This window comes from Euprymna scolopes, chromosome 40 (assembly GCF_053919585.1).
Source record: "Euprymna scolopes isolate OS-2025 chromosome 40, ASM5391958v1, whole genome shotgun sequence".
Taxonomy (NCBI): Eukaryota; Metazoa; Mollusca; class Cephalopoda; order Sepiida; family Sepiolidae; genus Euprymna; species Euprymna scolopes.
The window spans coordinates 68,444,384-68,463,635 of record NC_136521.1 but is presented as its reverse complement, the minus strand read 5'-3'; the positions used below and the strand labels follow the sequence as shown (position 1 = coordinate 68,463,635).

Genomic DNA, 19,252 nt, shown 5'->3' with positions numbered 1-19,252 from the left:
AATCCGAAAAGCGAAAAGTTAAAAAAAAAAAAAAAAAAAAAATGAAAAAAGGCCACACACGCCGAACTTCTTTCCTTTTCGGATTAATGAATGCTCCCTCGAACGAACTGCGTATAACAAACAAAATAACAAATTGCTGAAATTATTTATTTTAAAAACATTAACCATTAAAGTCTTTAATTTTAGAATTTCCGAGTTGTCAATTTGGTCTCATTTCGTTTTCCGGTACGCTCGATCTGACTTTTTGATCACCCGTCGTCTGGTCTCCAGAACGTCTTCTGAACGTCAGCCATATTAGATATTCATCGTCGTTAGTTATTTAAACGAGACAAACACATTTAAATCATGCTTTTCTCTAGTTCAGATGGGTGCAATAAATAAACTTTTAACTCAAAATGACCCCCAATGTACTAACGTATAACATAAGATACAGAAAAGAAACATTTATAATGTGTACACAGCTTTATTTTCTCATATAACCACAATACGTTTTGAAGGGATTTTACCATGTATGTTACTAGGTAGTGTAAGGGAGCTAACTTTAAATGTTATTTAAAAATAAAACAATTCAGAGTAATCTCCCTTTAAAATCATTTTTCTGGAATCGTTGAAAATGTAAGTCATAACATTTAACTTAAAATCATAGAAAAGCGTGGGAGATTTTTTCCCCCTCAGCCACAAAATTAACAGTCAAAGTAATTTCTAAAATTGCCTTTTCTCTGTTGACCGAAGCACATTGCTGGTCCTGTGCAGTTCTAGGAGGTTCACCCTCCTTTGTAACGTAGTTACTATTCTTTTTCAACAGTGCCGTTACAGTTTAACACTCGGACCCCACACGTTGCGTCTGAGACAGTCATAAAGGAAAACAAAAAACGAAAGAAATTCCACTCAGTTTTTTTCAATTGAAATAAAATGCACTTATTCATGGTTTTTCCAAAATAACGCGTTGCCTCTTGTTTTAAAAGTATCTTAGTTTATCTCGTCTGTCATCTTGTTAAAAGTCTCTCACCACTATCGGTCAAACGTTCATTTTTCCCTGACATGCAATTTCTTTGCCCGGTCCTCGCCACATGGTGCATTTTTCCCCCTTCTCTTCCTCCACTGTGACGTCACTCGGTCATTTGCATATGTGCAATGCAGCTGCTGCTGCTCCTAGCTGTGTTAACGGCTCTGTTACATCTCTCTTTGAAAAGGTGTTAGTTTATTGCTAATTGCCTCTATCGGGGGATGCTGATAGAGCTTCTTTTTTTTTTTTTTTTGCTGGCCAGAGTGCTCCCCTAGGGCGTTAGCTTTTCGATCTTACTCTCTGACCCTTGTGTCATATCTTCTCGCCATGAAATAGAGAGAGAGAGAGAGAGAGAGAGAGAGAGAGAGAGAGAGAGAGAGAGAGAGAAATAAGGAACAATGTCAAGACGAAGGCACACCAAGATATCCGGATTCATTTACAAAAGTATCAAACTTTTTATTTTTTTAGTTCAGATCAAACCGTGAACATTTTTGTACAGCTGTAAAATGCATGTGTACGTGCATGCGTGTGATGCTGTGAAGAAAGGCGAATGACGTAATAAAGGAAGAATGCCGTAATAAAGGACGAATGACGTAATAAAGGAGGAAACCTCTTTCTCTCAATAAAATTCTGTTATCCTTAAAATTCTTGTTTCTTGTATTTTATTCGTTGGTTGCTTCGCTTGTTAACGCGATTCGTGGTGCACCGGGATATCGGCCATCGTCATCGGTACCGTTGCTTTCGTAAGAGATTACGAGGAAAGTAAGTTACTTTTTGATCTGTAAAAGAATTTGCAGTGCTAAGGCACTTTTTGATATGCACTATTTTTTAAAAATAATATTTTCAAGTTTAATTAAAACTTTCTGATATCTGTTTTTATTAAATGGTAAGGTTAAAGTACAGAATAGGTACAAAACATTCCTCCCCTCTCCATGTTAAGAATGTTTTTTTTTTTTAAATAATAACGTTATCATTTCAGTGCGGATCAATAAGTGCATTAGTACCGAATTCGCTTCTGTTTGATACGCAGAAGCTGAATTTTAGAAAAAGAAAAAAAGTGATGGAACGAGGATATTAATTGTATTGCTGTGATCAATCAGAATTGAGGAACTTTTGCATTTATCAATTCGCGATTTCCATGAAGTGTTTTTTATTCATAGGCCTAAACACTTATCAAGGCCCATAGACCACTCGAGGATAAAGGTTAAGAGTGTATAGTAGTCAATTGAACAATATACTAATCATTAGTAATGGAAATTCGGTAACTTTGTTAACTTAAGTGGAACGGTTCATGAAGAACTTGTTTACGTTGGACTTGAAGACAACCATATTGTAGTCAGCTGGAAAGCAGGAAAACGGAAGAGAGTTCCACAGGTGCGCAGTTCTAAGAACGAAACTTTGTTCATGGAATATATGTTTAGGTTTAGGCACAGATAAAGAGTGGGGGAATTATTGATAGTGTTTTCAGCTATACAAGTGTTTCTTGGGAAAGTTTGGCGAGGGGGGACCATAGATTGAAGCCAAATCGATTACTTGCCGTGAAAATAACGATAAAGAAGAGACACATTCGCAACATCTCTTCTGTGAGATAGAGGTTGCAGGGGAGAGAAAAGGACATCCCCTATGAGACTACAAAGTCTATTTTGAACCCTATTAAGGCAGGACAAGTCCTTTCTAGCAGCTCCTGTCCAGATGTGGCAACAGTACTCCATCCTTGGACGTATCTGGCTCTTATATAGATAGAGAATGGCATCAGCAGTGAGATATCTACTGGATCGATAGAAAGATCTCACCATTTTTCCAGCGGCCTTGGCAACAGATTTGATGTATGTGTTTCATTTAAGATTAGAAGTAAATATCAGGCTCAGAAGCTTGTCAAAACATGAATCCCTCCCAAGACGAGAGCGATTCATTTAAATTGATGCCAGATGGAAATCAGAGCGTTGATAATGTAAAGATAAATGCTTGGTTTCAGATGCATTAAAAGTAACCAGTCACTCCTTTCCTCATTGTACCAGTTGCTCAAGATCAGAGGAGAGAGAATCGGAGAGAACTTGGTTGTTTACGGTCTTAGATGTGCTAACATAGATGGTAGTGTCATCAGCATAAATGTCTACGAATGATGTAAAGATGTGATTTTGAAGATCATTAATGTAGATCAGGAAAAGAGTTTGGCCCAAGATGGACCCCTGAGGGACTCCAGCATTAATACTGTGAGCTTCTGATTTTTGCTCATCAACTACTATTCTTATCAGAAAGAAATGATTTAATAATTGAGAAGACATTTCCAGCTATACCATAGATAGAGATCTTGTGAAGTAAACCTTTATGCCATACCATATCACAAGCCTTTGATATGTCAAGAGCAATTGCCCTAGAAAGGTTGTCTCCGTCGAGAGATTCGCTAATCCTATGAGATATAACTGTAAGTACATCTGTAGATCTAGCAGAACGGAAACCATATTGAGTGTCACTAAGAAGGTTATTTTTGTTGAGATGGTTGATTACTTCTCTATTTAACACAGATTCCAGCAACTTACTCATGATGCACAGGAGACTTATTGGCCTGTACTGAGAGGGAGATGAGTGATCCCCTGAATTCTTAAATACAGGGCATACTGATGAGATTTTCCAGGGTGATGGGAAGCAATTCTCCTTAAGACAATATTTAAACAGTTTTGTAAGTATGGGTGCTAGTTCTGGTTGAAGTTTTTTGAGTACTATAATTGGAATACCGCCAGGGCCGGTTGCTTTACTGGAATCAAGGTTCTTGATTAGCTTGGCAACATCACGTACAGATATTTGTATATCACAAAGCGTGTTTTCTGATACAGGAGGAAATATTGGGGGTTGGCGGCCTTGGTCGCAAAGGGTAGAATTAGCTGCAAAGTTCTTGGCAAAGAGTTTGGCTTTGTCAGATACTGATGAGATTACCTCAGGTCCATTGATGATAGTTGGGATAGAGCACATGCTACTGTTCAGGATTCTGTTTGCTATTTGCCAAAACCTGGTGAGAACCAAGCTGCTGCTCAGCTACTTTGGACTTGACGGACTGAGCATACAACTCTCTTGCGTTCTTTATTACTTTCTTACAATGGTTGCTGGCAGTCCTGAAAGCGGCTTTAGTTTCCATACATCTATTACGTTGGAAGCAGTGGAAAAAGTGAGTTTTGTGCGCAATGGCAGGGTCACATTCTGGAGAGAACCATAGCTGGCTGTTAGGTTCTTGCTGGAATTTTTTCGAGGGTATGAAATGGTCTATACCTACAATTAACCATTTCGCCAGGTCTGATACTATCGAGGACACATCCTTTTTAAACATGGAACGCAGAGGTAGATCTGATATAAATGTACGGAAGCTATCCCAGTCAGCCATAGTGTATCGATATACTGTATGATGGAGAGGTAAGTCTGAGGACTTATTATATTTCATTTTTATCTTAATTGATACAACAGAGTGGTCGGAAGATCCAAGAGGTGACCAAGGGAGTGATTATATTGCTGAGGAAAGGTCAATGGCATGGTGGGGAGGAAAATCAAGATGACTTTGAGCCCTTGACTCTGCTAAACTCAGAGTTAAAAATTTTGGCAAAGTTCTTGCAAATGGCTTGCCGGTTGTCATCACTGAGTTGATCGTACTGCACCAGAGCTGTGAACTTCAGCAAGTGGACTTCGGTAGCGGTGCAGATCAACAGTAGGTTTCTCAGTCGGTGCATCAGGGCTACCCACTGTTGGAACCTCTCCTTAACAAGTTATGGGCGAGGCGGCTACACTAAACCTGTGCAGAATAGCTCTACCTTGCAGTAAGTGAGTCAGGGTTTCCACGTTCGCCGATGACGTCACCGTGTTTGTGTCTAGCCGCACGGACATAGAAGTGGTGACCAAGGCGTCTTTAACTGCAGCATGTCTGTCGGCCTGTGGTTGGGTGTCTGGAGCAGATATGCTTCCTTCCGGGCATTTTCAGCTGGACTGATAGCCCGGTCCACGTTCTTGGTGTTTGGTTTGGACCGGAACTACAGTTGAAAAAAAAAAAAAAAAATTGGTCAGAAGTACAAAGATCGAATCGTCCCAGTCTTTCCCCAACGCGTTAGGTCACCTTCCATCCCCATTTTACCTCCCAAATTTTTTCCTCTCCACATCCCCCAGCAAATCACCCCAATACCAACTAGAAGCTGTTCGCCCATTGTTTTCGGTTCCCGTAAAACAATGGGCGATCTAATATTTAGATTAGGGCCGGAATGACCATACTAACATATTAACATACCCCTATAGGCATTTTATATTTTTTCAGGTTTTTTTGGGGGGCGCTGGAGCTGGTGGTGGGGTGTTTCTTATTTTTTTCCCACTCCATTCCACAAACTTTTTACAACAATACGGAACTTTTCACCATCAAATTCAAAGACTTTAACAAATGAACTATTTTCTGATTTTGTTTATAGATTTTCCATGGTCATTGCAGCAAGGACACACACACACACACACACACACACACACACACACACACACACACACACACACACACACACACATAGATGCTCCCTATCTTAGGTTGAGCATTTGGGAAGTGATATACAAATTACCATTAGCATATGAAGCGATGCTCTTTGTGTAAACAAATTGAGCTTATATACTTTGAACAATGCCCAAACATTGTTAATTCACTGCCCGCATAGCAGCAGCTGTATAGCGCAACGATTAGAAGCTCCGATTGTCGTTTGGGCGATCGGGTTTCGATTTCGGCTTAAGGTAGTTGCTTGTCTAGCCACACTGATGAGCTGCGATACAGCGAAACAGTACTGCATGTAGATGACTATATATATATATATATATATATATATATATATATATATATATATATATATATATATAAATGTATACATATGGACGCGCATACAAACTTTTACAAAAACGCTTTGCGAATTTAAGTAGGTCTCATTCCACGAAGTGACTGCGGTATTGTGGTAAATGGAACAAGTCAAGAGTAATTCCACACGTTGTATAGACAAATAGAAAGACCCTAACCCCCCTCCCCCAATTCCTTATAGGGCTTCATGTTTCTTATTTGTAACTTTTTCTTTTTATTGTTTTTCAACATTAAATTGTAAATTTTTACCGGCAATAAACTCTATATACAATAAACTATATATACAATAAACTCTATATACAATAAACTATATATACAATAAACTATATATACAATAAACTATACATAAAATAAACTATATATACAACAAACTATATATACAATAAACTATATATATATATGTGCATATATATATATGTGCATATATATATATATATATATATATATATATACACACAAAACTATACATACAACAAACTATATATAAAACAAACTATATATACAATTAATTATATATACAATTAACTATATATAAAACAAAATATATATGCAACAAACTACATACACAACAAACTATATATACAATAAACTATATATACAATAAATTATATATACAAGAAATTATATATACAATAAACTATATATACAACCAACTATATGTACAACAAACTATATATAAAACAAACTATATATACAATGAATTATATATACAATGAATGATATATAGAATAAACTATATATATAATAAACTATATATACAATAAATTATATATAAAACAAACTATACATACAACAAACTATATATACAACAAACTATATATAAAACAAACTATATATAAAACAAACTATATATACAACAAACTATATATACAACAAACTATATATAAAACAAACTATATATAAAACAAACTATATATACAATAAACTATATATACAATAAATTATATATACGAGAAATTATATATACAATAAACTATAAATACAATAAACTATATATACAACAAACTATACATAAAATAACTATATATACAACAAACTATATATAAAACAAACTATATATACAATAAATTATATATACAATAAATTATATATACAACAAACTATATATACAATAAAATATATATAATAAATTATATATACAATAAACTATATATACAATAAACTATATATACAATAAATTATATATACAATAAATTACATATACAATAAATTATATATACAACAAACTATATATAAAATAAATTACATATACAATAAACTATATATACAATAAACTATATATATACAATAAATTATATATACAATAAACTATATATACAACAAACTATATATACAATAAACTATATATAAAACAAACTATATATAAATAAACTAAATATAAAACTATAGATATATACACCATAAACTAATATAACAAACTATATATACAATACACTATATATACAATATACTATATATATAATAAACTATATCTATATCTATCTATTTCTCTCTCTCTCTCTCTCTCTCTCTCTCTCTCTCTCTCTCTCTATATATATATATATATATATATATATATATATATATATATATATATATAACAAGCTATATATACAATAAACTATATATACAATACACTATACAGGATCAAAGTGTAGTATCTGTTCTGATGCTGCACTTCATTTTTTTTCACTTCATTTTCTTGGTCTAGGTTAGTGGAAGAGAAATCCTTCATGTCTAAGACATATTTTTTTAGTTACTAACCAGAGTGCCCCTTTTTGGGGAGCTAGTTTCCTCCCACATTAAAAACCGTCCTTGTGTCTAACCCTGCCCTTGTAATAAAAGAAAGAAGATTTTTAATATGAATATCGATACACACACAAAAAAGAGATTTATAGGAGTATAGATGGCAGAACTAAAAAGTTATCTTCGGGCACAGTAACAGGGAGTGACACTCGTCTGATGTTGCAATCATCATATATCTGTATAGGAATATATATATATATATATATATATATATATATATATATATATATATATATATATATATATATATATTACTACTTCATTTACTCACATAAAATAATATACGAAAGTATTATTTTATGCGTAAACTTTAAGTATTTACTTCAACAGTGCTCAATACATAAGTAGAGCTAGGTAGTAAGTTATAAAAATATATATGGCAATTAAGCTACACAGAATATTCCGTGTTTCATTCACGCTATGATTCGTCAGGCTTATTTTACTTATGTTACCGTGCTGACTTCTGAGTGCTGAGATGCATAAGCCTGACGAATCATAGCGTGAATGAAACGCGGAATATTCTGTGTAGCTTAATTGCCATATATATTTTTATAACTTACTATATATACTTCTATAAATCTGGGCTTTTTTGTGTATTAAATTTTTTTTTCTTATGTATGTGTGTGTCTCTCTCTCTCTTTCTCTCTTTCTCACACACACACACACACACACACACACACACACACACACACACACACACACACACACATATATCAATGCGTGTGTCTGTGTGTGTCTATGTGTGGTTATGTGTGTCTGTGTGTGTACGGTGTATTTGAATGGGTTTGTTTTTGTTTTCAGTTTCCACATTAACAACCGATGGTCGATGAACGGGAAACGTGTTCGAACAAGCTTCCGCGTTTTTTCCCCCATTTCAATTTGCCATTTTATATTTAATTCTGATTTGATAAAGACGGACATTTCTCGCTTTCTCGCAACATTTCATTTGTTTTGAGCCACAACTACGGCTAAAAAGTAAGCAAAATTTCTGATTTTGACCCCCCCCCCCGCTACCCTCCCTTTTTCACCACGACAACTGCATTTACTGTTGCCCCTAGCAACGGACTAAAGTTTAACGTTAAACATACGACACTGACACCACGATATCATTAAACACACACACACACACACACACACACACACACACACACACACACACACACACACACACACACATGTTTGGTGCTTATGTTACCGTGCTTTTTTGTTTTTTTTAATAGTATTTCGGAAATACTATTTCCAATTAAATTTTAAGTTTTAAAATTTCTCTTTTTTTTTTTAAATTAAATTGTTAGGTGAAAGTACAGATTAATTACACAAAACACCCTCGCCATGTTAAGAATGACTTTCTAAATAATAACGTTATTGTTTCGGCACGGTAACATAAGTGCATACTGCATAAGTAGCATTTATTTATTTTTGCTCATCATCTTGTAATTTTATAGCCAATTTGGTGTTTGTTTACAATGAAACCAACACAATTCAGGTGAAAACATTATTACGTACTTACGTGTTATGTCGAAATTTAGTATACATTAAAAAAAAAAATTACGAAAAAAATGATTCAGTAAAAAAATAATTACAGGTACAAAGAAAATTTCTTGAAGTATCGAATTTTATCGTATGTCTTAATAATGTCAAAGTTTTAATTTGGAAGAGTTGTGCGACCAATTCAGTATGATAAACCAACTTATCTTCCTTGACTTAAATTAAGGATTCGCCATTTTTGTTGACTAACAAAATGTCACAATGTAATTGTGGCTGATTTGTTGTTAAATATATATCAAGCACATCTGGATTATCTATATATAAATATGTGTTGCGTGTGTGTTCTTTTGTGTGTCACACTTACATCTTTTTGCTTCCGAGTGACTGCCGTTTAATTGTTATGACCTCCCATTTCTTGTAATAAATACTTTTACAAAGAATACTTCATAAGTTTTGGTTTCGATTTCGATTATATTATTATCAATAATCTATTTTTAAAAAATAATTTTATCAAGAATTCTTCATAAGCTTTGGTTTCGGTTTCAATTATAGCCGAAGAAACTAAAGTGTTATAGATATATCGCAACTTTATAAAATATAAAAATCGATAGAACATTAACTCTATAATACGAAATTTGCAAGAATTAAAATATCATATTTAAGCGTATTTTACGACCTGGCTACGCCGGGCGTCCCTGCTTGCCTGAATAAATACTTTTGCAGTTTTAACAAAAAAGCTACAATAATATCAGAGCGTCTCCATTTACACTGAACATCTACAGAATGCCAACATCAATATATTACATATGAATGAGTCCTCTGTGGAATTTTCACAGGTCACGCTAGTTATTATTATTTTTTTAATATTTGGAATTCATACTAATTTCGACATGACACGTAAGTACGTAATAATGTTTTCACCTAAATTGCGTTAGTTTAAAATATCACTAATCTGCATAATCACCACTAATTCCTATTTCAGTCACGTAAATTATTTAAAGAGAAATGGAGATTTCCGTATTATTCTCAAACATTTTTTTTTAATGTTTTTGAATTTTTGAGATGAGGCTTGATTATTCATATTATTTGGATTTTTAGGACTACAGTTCTCATCTTGAGTGTCATTTGCACATTGTTTCGCCCGATGTAATCCCTGAACATTTTTAGGTGTATAATGTCGAACTCGGGAATCTGTACGGTATTTCCAACGGAATCCTTTATTTAATCCATATAATTTCAGTCATGGCGCACGGAACGAGAGCATGGTACCCCTCGTGGATTAAATAAAGGGTTTCGTTTGAAGTTCTGTGCAGATTCCTGATTTCAGACGAAATCCTCCATATGTATAAGAGTAAAATGGAGTACTGTTGTCACATCTGGGCAGGAGTTGCACAGCACCTCCTATCTTGCCTTGATAGAGTTCAAAACCGGTTTCGAAACCTAGTAGCATGCCCCTTTTCTCTTTCTTGCAAATTCTTCCACAGAAAGAAAAAAAAAAAAAAGTTGCGAGCCGTCTCTGCTCTATCGTTATTTTCATGGATAGCGCTCGTCTGAGCTCCAATCTATGATCCCTCCTTACCAAACTTTTACAAAAAAATACTCGTCTGTTTACAACCGCTATCAACAATTTCCCCCACTCTCTATCTGTGCCCAAATCTAAACGCAGATTCCACGAACAAAGCTTATTTCCTAGAAATGTTCGCATGTGGAACACTAGTCCATTTGGCATGCTTCCCAGACGATCATAATATGGTAGCCTTCAAGTCCAATGTAAACAAGTTCTTGTGTAGCTGTCCCCTTAAATAATCAAATGCTACCCAACTTACACAATTAATGATTACTAAACTACCATCATACATTCATTGACCCTTATCCTTGAGTGACCTTTGGTGACGTCTCTGTAAAAAGAAAAAAGAAAGAATGATTTCTAAGTTTTACAAGATATACCTGAAGAAGGTCGGAGATTACATCGGCCCTATAACACTCAAGATGAAAACGGTAGTTCAAATAATCTAAGTACAGTAGAACCCCAGGATACGGTGGCTCTAGGATACGTTTTTTTCAGGTTACGATGTAGAATACGATGTTTTTCCGGCGCTTTTTTTTTTTTTATACAAGGTCATTGTGCTGAGGGAGACAACACCATTTTACTAAGAGATTCATTCATTTTTCATCTCATAGTTTAGGACGCTACTACCAGCGATATTTTTATTAAATAAAAACATTAAAAAAAAAAAAAATTGAGACGAATTTTTTTTTTATCTAACAAAGTTGATAACATTAAAAAAATACAAACTGTAGTCTTTACGCGACTATTGAGAGAATCGTTTCTGTTTTTATATCACAGTTTTTTTTTTCGACTACATTACAAAAAAAAAAAAATAAAAAAAATTAAATAACAACGATAGTCGTAGAGGAATTATTTTTCATCTCATAATTTAGGATGCTAAAACCAACGATATTTTTATTAAATCAAAACATTAAAAAAAAAAGAAAACTGCAGTGTTTTAAGCTTAAAGATTATTTTTTTATATAGAACACCAATCACCATAATATTTACTTTTTAATAAAAATGTAGTTGAAAAAAAAAACAAAAAAAAACAAAAAAAAAACAAAACAAACAAACAAACAAACAAAAAAAACAGAAAAAAGTTGCCGTAACTTTCTTTTTCAAATGTTTTCATCTAATGAAAATATCGCTGGTTTTAGCGTCGTAAATTGTGATATGAAAACAGAAACGATTCTCTCAATAGTCGCGTAAAGACTACATTTTGTATTATTAATGTTCTCAACTTTGTTACATTAAAAAAAAAAAAAAAATTCGTCGCAGCTTTTTTGTTTTTTTTTAATGTTTTGATTTAATAAAAATATAGCGTCCTAAATTATGAGGTGAAAAAAAAAATGAACGAATCTCTTAGTAAAATGGAGTTGTCTCCCTCTGAACAATGACCTTGTATAAAAAAGCGCCTGTGGATTATATATTGTATTGTATTTTGTTACTGATTTTTAATGCTGTATCCCAGGGTTCTACTGGTATACAAACTGATTTTTAATTAAATTTGTTGGGTGAAAAGGGGATCGACCGGTCTCCGAATTCACGATAATAACGAGAGTAGAGGTGGAAACTCCTTTCCCTAACAATAATAAAAAAGAATATAAAAAAAATAAAAATAAAAAAAAACCCTAAAAAAAGAAACTCCCCCAAAGCAACAAGAGTAATACATCAACAAATAGCAACGAATCAGCAGCAAAAAACATTTAAAATAATGATTTTTATTTAACCAGAAATTGTTCATTTTTTTGTGCGAGATATATGCAAGTCGCAGTCATTCTTAAATCTGTGATATGTTTTTATTTATTTATTTTTTTAATTACATTTTCACCCCAAACAAGGCACATTGCCACTTTGGTGTAGGGGGCTACTATCAGGGGAAACAACTACTGGAGTATTATGTAGGGATTTGGGCAGCAAGATGTTGGTTCACGTTGCACTTGAATTTCTGCATGTCAGTACAGTTGGGGAAGCAGTGACCTGGAATGGAATTCCAAAGTCTAGCGGTTCTGGGGAAGAAACTACCGGAGTAGAAAGATCTTTTACATCTAGGGATCTCTACAGTGTGGGGGTGGGATTTTGCAGCTTGTCGGGTCTGTCGAGGGTGTTCACGTCGTGGGGGCACGTGCTTGCAGTTCATCAGAGCATTCACCATTAAAATACTTGTAGAACAGGCAAAGGGATACAACGTTTCGTCGATGGGACAGAGGCTGAAGCTTAGATGCCAGTTTAGGGCCTATCAGATTTGCGACTCTCTTTTGAACCCTGTCAAGGAGCGAGAGACAAGTAGCCGATGCACCAGCCCAAATATGACAGCAATACTCCATACATGGGCGAATGGTTGCCTTATAGAGGTACAGGATACTTTCGGGTGTTAGTAGTTTTCTAGCACGGTAGAGAGAGCCAACCTTCATTGCAGCGGCCCTGGCAATGCCCTCAATGTAATTGTTCCTCCATATGTGCATGAAATTAAAAAAAATTGGGATCCATTAATAATCCTGTGAGATGTGTATTTCTATAAGACGAAAGTTCCTGTGGAAAGAATGGATGTTTTAGATATAACACGTGTTCATGTCCGCGCGGGTGTAACCATCGTTTGTTGCGGGATTGGTAGTATAGAAGGAAAAGGGAAATGCGTGTTCATCTCACGTTCGGGTCACTATCGTTTGTTCGTGCGTGGGAAAAGTGAGTAATCTAGTGGAAATGGGAATGATAGTCCAGCGTGTAGACAAAGAAAAAGATAGAGGGTTGACATCAGTTAAACTGCGCACCATGTTAGCAGTCAGCTACGCGAAGGTATTCTCAGGGACAAGTTGTATATATATAGAGAGAAAGAGTGAGAATGTCAATCCAGTTCATGGAGAGAGAAAGCGTATAAAGTGTACGTACGGTCTGTTAGCTTTTTGTCCCACATAGTAGCAAGTGGTGTGAGGCACGCGCGCCTGCCGAAAAGACACGCTGTCGGTCTGTAGACCGCCCAGCTCGGAAGCTGGTCTGAAAAAAAAAGGGTTAGGAACAGCTTGTCTCTTCCTTTTATAGATGTTTCCGGTCGTCTTTTGTGCATGTGTGGATTTCCTTTGAAAGGAAAGTGATCTATCTGTGCGTACGTTAGCATGTGTGTGTATACACGTGATTGTGAGTGTATACACGCGAACGTTAATATATCTATTTGTGTGTACATGTGCGCGTATGTATGTGTGTGCGTATGTATATGACAAGTAATATAGCTTGAGATGTGAACTCGTGTTTTTGTGTGAGACTAGAAAAGGCTCGCGCAAAGTTCAGGAACACCATTCAACTCGGGGAAGATTATTTGCATAATTGTAAAGATATTGCTGGAAGTTTTTAGTGACTGAAGAAATCCTCCGAAACTGAGGAAATTATTAATGTCAGCGTAATTTTATGAAGAAGACCCTGCGAATGTGAAATACTAGCAGGGAAAAAATTTTGTGAGAATAAAATATTCATCCATTGTTGTTTGCGTGAACTTCATTAGTACAGGGATTGAGTTATTTTGTCCGTTTACAGTTTTTCAGAACACTTTTACTCCTGGAGATTTCTACGTAGGCAGAAGAAGTTCACAGGGTGATAATTTCGAGCAGCGGCGATTAAACTTGCGAAAAGCTCTCCAGAAATCACGGGCGTTGCTGAGACTTGACGCGGTTTTACGTCCTTTGGACAAAGTCTGACACTAGCAACAATTATGGGTGGCGGCGATGGTGATTTGCGGAAACATTGTCTGGACTGGTTTAATTTTTGGCGCGCTGGTGCTTTTATATCGAGTTTCTCGAATGTTCCAACCTGTTTACTGTCTTCATACGTGAATAGACAAAAATATAGTCCCATGGATTTGTCACTTTAATGCAGGGGATTACTATCTGGGACATAATTTGCAGGAATACTATGTAGGGAGTTGAGCAGCGAGATGTCTGTTTACATTACATACAAACTTTTACATGTCAGTACAGTCTGGGAAGCAGGAACTCGGAAAGGAATTCCAAAGTCTACCAGTCCTAGGGAAGAAACTATTAGAGTAGAAAGCTTTCTGGCATCTGGGGATCCCTATTGTGTAGGGATGGGACTTTGCTGTTTGTTGGGTTTGTCGAGGGTATTTACGTTGAGTGGTACACGGGCTTGTAGATCTTAGGAGCACCTACGATTAAAATACTTGTAAAAAGACGGATGCAACATTTCGCCGATGGGACAGAGGTTGAAGCCTAGCTGACAGTTCACAACCTATTAGGTTGATGATTCTCCTTTGAACGGGACAGCCTTTGCCTGTATCACCATGTTCAGGAGTGAGACACTAGTAGCAGATGCACCAGCCCAAATGCGGTAACAATACTGCATACATGGGCGAATAGTGGTCTTGTAGATGTACTGGATACTCTTAGGTGTAAGTAACTTTCTAGCATGGTAGAGAGAGCCCACCTTCTTTGCAGCAGCTTTAGCAATGCCCTCGATGTATCTGTTCCAACTCATGTTCCCCATGAACGTTAAACCGAGGAGTTGGCAAGTGCTCGACTGAGCTTCAATCTACGGTATCCCCTTGCCAAACTTTCACAATGAACAAAGCTTCTTTCTTAGAACTGCCCGACTGTGGAACTGTCTTCCGTTTTCCTGCTTTCCAGCTGACTACAATATGGTTGTCTTCAAGTTTAATGCAAACAAGTTCTTGATAAGCCGTTCCACTTAAGTTAACAAATTTACTGAATTTCCATTACTGACAATCACTATATTATCCAATTGACTACTGTACACTTTTTAACCCTTATCCATGAGTGGCCCATGGGCCTTGATAAGTGGTGATGCCTATGTAAAAAAAAAAAAAAAACAAGTTTTAGGTAACGTATCATTAGCCATAGCTATTGGTGGTTGAAAAGTTTTTTTTGTAATTATTGAAGGAAAGGAGTTTAGTCTTAGTAGTATTGAATGTTACCACATTGACTTTATAATTTTTTGTAAATATACTTTCAACTTGATCCCAAAATATGAAACCTTGGAGTGTAGAGTTAACCCCTTTTCTCCTTGCCAAACATGGCGACTTTTACAACTAATGAAGATCGAAGATTACATCGGTCGAAGCATTGTGCGGATAACACTCAAGATGAAAACAATTGTCCGATTAATTCAAATGATACAAACAAATATACCTCATCTAAAAAATTCCAAACTGTCACTATTTTCTTGTATTTTATTTATTTGCCGACTGTTATCCTCATCTTCATAATTGTTGTTGTTTCCCCACGTTTCGGCCAGCTCATCCTCTGGCCTTCTTCAGGTGGTTAACTGCGACGGGATAGGAATGCTGAGTCTTGTAATTTGTATCCCCAGTAATTACTGCCTTCCATAGTTGTTGTTGTTGTTGTTGTTGTTTTTGTTGTTGTTGTTGTTGTTGTTGTTGTTTTTGTTGGTGTTGTTGTTTTTGTTGTTGTTTTTGTTGTTGTTGTTGTTGTTGTTGTTGTTGTTTTTGTTGTTGTTTTTGGCCAACTAAATCTCTGGCCTGCTTTGGGTAGGATTGAAACCGCAATATTTAGGCAATTCTACCCAAAACAGACCAGACGATTAGTTGGCGCAAACATGGTGAGACGACAACAACTATGGAAGGCAGTAATTAAAACTTTGCATTCCTGTCCTGTCGCATTTAATCACCTGAAGAAGGCCAGAGGATGAGTTGGTCGAAACATGGTGAAACAACAGCAACTATAAAGATGAGGATAACTGTTCACAAATAAATACACAAATTACTCATCTCAAAGGATTCTCCTGGGTCGCAATTTTGTTTGGAGTGTTTTAACTTTATTATCTCTGTCAGTCTTTGCGTCGTTTTTTCTGGCAGGGTACGCAAATATGCTGCAAGATGATGACGCGAAATTAGGTCCGATTCTGGATAAGTACCATGTTTTTTTTTTCGATTAGAATAAAATAATGTATTTTTTGTAAAGGATTAAATCTTTTTTTTTTTAATCTGTAAATAAATTATATTTCTAGAATCGTCTGGATAAAATATAGTTACATTTTTTTTTAAATATACTTTTTCAGAATTTAAAATGGCTGCTTCCAGAAATATTACCAGACTGATAGAGAATAATCGACTGCGCAAAATCCAGTCAGTCCTCGAATCTTTTTCTCTGGAACAACGGCGTTCGATTGTCTCGAAAAAGTTCAAGCAGAAATCCCTTTTTTACACTGCCGTCGAAAGCAATCAAATCGCCCTGGTAAAGTATCTTCTCGATGAGTGTGGGGCGAGCATCAAGGATTCGGGTTCATGCCTCTGCAAGGCAGCTTCCAATAAATCCTTAGAACTCGTTCAACTACTCGTGAAACACGGGTCTGACGTAAACGAGGTCGACTCGAAACGGAGCTCAGCGTTATACTTTGCGTGTCTCAGGGGTGACATGGTGATGGTCGCGTTTCTGGTCAATAATGGTGCCCAGGTTGATGATGCGAATCTGGGACACTTTACTCCATTAATGATGTCGGTGCAGTATCCGGAGATTTGCAAGTTTCTGCTGGTAAATGGTGCCGACCCGAAACGCGTGAATTCCCATAAGAAAACAGCATTGATGATGGCCGTCGAGAAAGAGTCGTCGCACGGTAGCGTGGAAATTTTATTGAGTTTTGGCGCCGACGTTAATTTCACAAATATTCACGGGGAGAACGCAGTGTTTCTGGCGTCTCGGGAAGGCTTTACACAAATGGTAGAACTGTTGCAATCGTATGGTGCCAAAAGTGCAACAGCGTTGGCCAGATGTTACCAAATTAAGAGCTGCATAGCGGCACTGCAGCACAATCAAAATGATGCACAATTGTATTGGAAAATGTATATGGGAATTCTAGACTTGCCGCAAACGACACCTATGTTTTTAATTGATTCGCCGGACTACAAAAATTGCGTTTTTGAACCAATCTTAGACATTTTTGATTCCAATTGCCAGAAAGTTATTTTATATCTAGAAAGACACTTTGGGTTGTATAATCCGTATACTTTACAAGCTCTGGCATCCAGCGTCTGGGCCACAGATAGCATTAAAAGCGGCGTCAGGCTTTTTACCTTTTTCTTGGAGATATTAGCATCGTCCAAGAATGTCGTATTCTTCCGAACAATGCCAGATATTAACAACATCTATACACAGCTTCACCTGACATTGACGCTTAATAAAACGCAAAACAATTTGGAAATTATGCAAAACAAACTAAAACTTTACGCTAATTATGTCGAGGGAATTGGTGATCGGGTTAAAAAAATGGACAAAAGAAAGAAAGCTTTGGTTTCGGTAAGAATCGATTCTGTTTTTTGTATCGTTGCCACTTTGCTGAAGACGATCTTAAAGATGACCCTGGGAGACACGTCAGCGTTAAAAGAAAGCACGGAACGCATTGTGAGTGCAGACCTGCGCGGATCAAACCACGACACGTTGTTGCACTTCTGCATCAAGCGTAACTATTCAATGGATATCTGCAAGGTGTTGCTGTTGTGCAAGGCCGAGATAAATTGCCGAAACCGTCAACGCTTCACGCCCGTTCATTACGCGCTTTCTAATTCGCAGTTCCAACAAAGGGAGATAATCCAGCACTTCCTGTCGTATGGTTTTCTTTTCAACGCCTGGAACGACGAGGAGTTTTGTCTTGCGTGCACGTTAAAGGAACGAGAAATTTTACCGCAGCCGGCAAAGAACACAACATTGCAATGCTTGGCTGCGAGTGCTATCGCCAAAAATGCATTATTAAACAAATACGAAGTTCCAAGACATTTGCAGGATTTGGTAGCGTTGCATTCTTGAAATATTTGCAGACGATTCTTCTTTCACACAAGAACATTTTTTCTCAAAATAAATTTACACTTCATTAAAAACTAATATCTGATACAATCCGTTCATGTTTTCGTCTGTATTTATGAAACAATAAACACATATTTAAAAGTTTAGGTGCTTCTATATTATACAAACGAAAAAAATATTTGAATTCCAAGTAAAGCAAATGGTAGCTACGTAATTATCATGTCGCAGATAGTAACATATCCAAAAATCATAGAAAACTATGAGGTAGGAAAATCTATATATTAGGTTAAGCAAAAATAATGTCGTATTTTTTTTGACATGGAGTTGAACGCAAATAAACGACATTATTTTTGCACCAGGAAAAAAAAAAAAAAGAAGAAAAATACCCCATACACACACATGTTTTCCTTCCCGATATGGGTAGGATTCTAACACTGTTTTCTTTTCATTTTCGTATGGTCTATAATCTTTTTCTTTTTTTGCATTCTTTTTTTTAATATCCTGAAGATGTCCTCTGCAATAGGGACGAAACGTTGATTATTTCATGAATTCATTCGGTTTTTCTTTTTTCAAAACAACATATATATATATATATATATATATATATATATATATATACAAAGTCACTTAAATTAAATAAGTTTCCAGAATGTTTTTGCACAAGCATTTAAAATTGTCATAAACTCTTGAAAATTTCGTATGTTATTGCTATATATCTTATGAGATGACTGACCAATTTTTATGATTTCAGGTTTAAATGAACAGCTACAGCAGGA

At 35.8% G+C, this 19,252-nt stretch overlaps 1 protein-coding gene across 2 annotated transcripts; it reads left to right on the top strand.

Annotated features, from left to right (window-relative positions):
* The first annotated feature begins 1,626 nt into the window (after nt 1-1,626).
* LOC145265603 (protein fem-1 homolog A-like) lies at nt 1,627-18,620 on the top strand. Of its 2 annotated transcripts, XM_080121615.1 has the most exons (3): nt 1,638-1,768; nt 8,457-8,630; nt 16,738-18,620. In XM_080121615.1, exon 3 carries the CDS (start codon nt 16,746-16,748, stop codon nt 18,477-18,479), a length of 1,734 nt encoding a protein of 577 aa, XP_079977741.1. In that variant the 5' UTR covers nt 1,638-1,768; nt 8,457-8,630; nt 16,738-16,745; the 3' UTR covers nt 18,480-18,620. The 2 variants fall into 2 exon arrangements, with proteins under 2 accessions (XP_079977742.1, XP_079977741.1); XM_080121616.1 differs by lacking the exon at nt 8,457-8,630 and having other exon boundaries at nt 1,627-1,768.
* The last annotated feature ends 632 nt before the right edge of the window (nt 18,621-19,252 follow it).

Bases quoted from the DNA above. Each gene is read 5' to 3' on its own strand.
- LOC145265603 (XM_080121616.1), top strand. From the start codon at position 16,746: ATGGCTGCTTCCAGAAATATTACCAGACTGATAGAGAATAATCGACTG.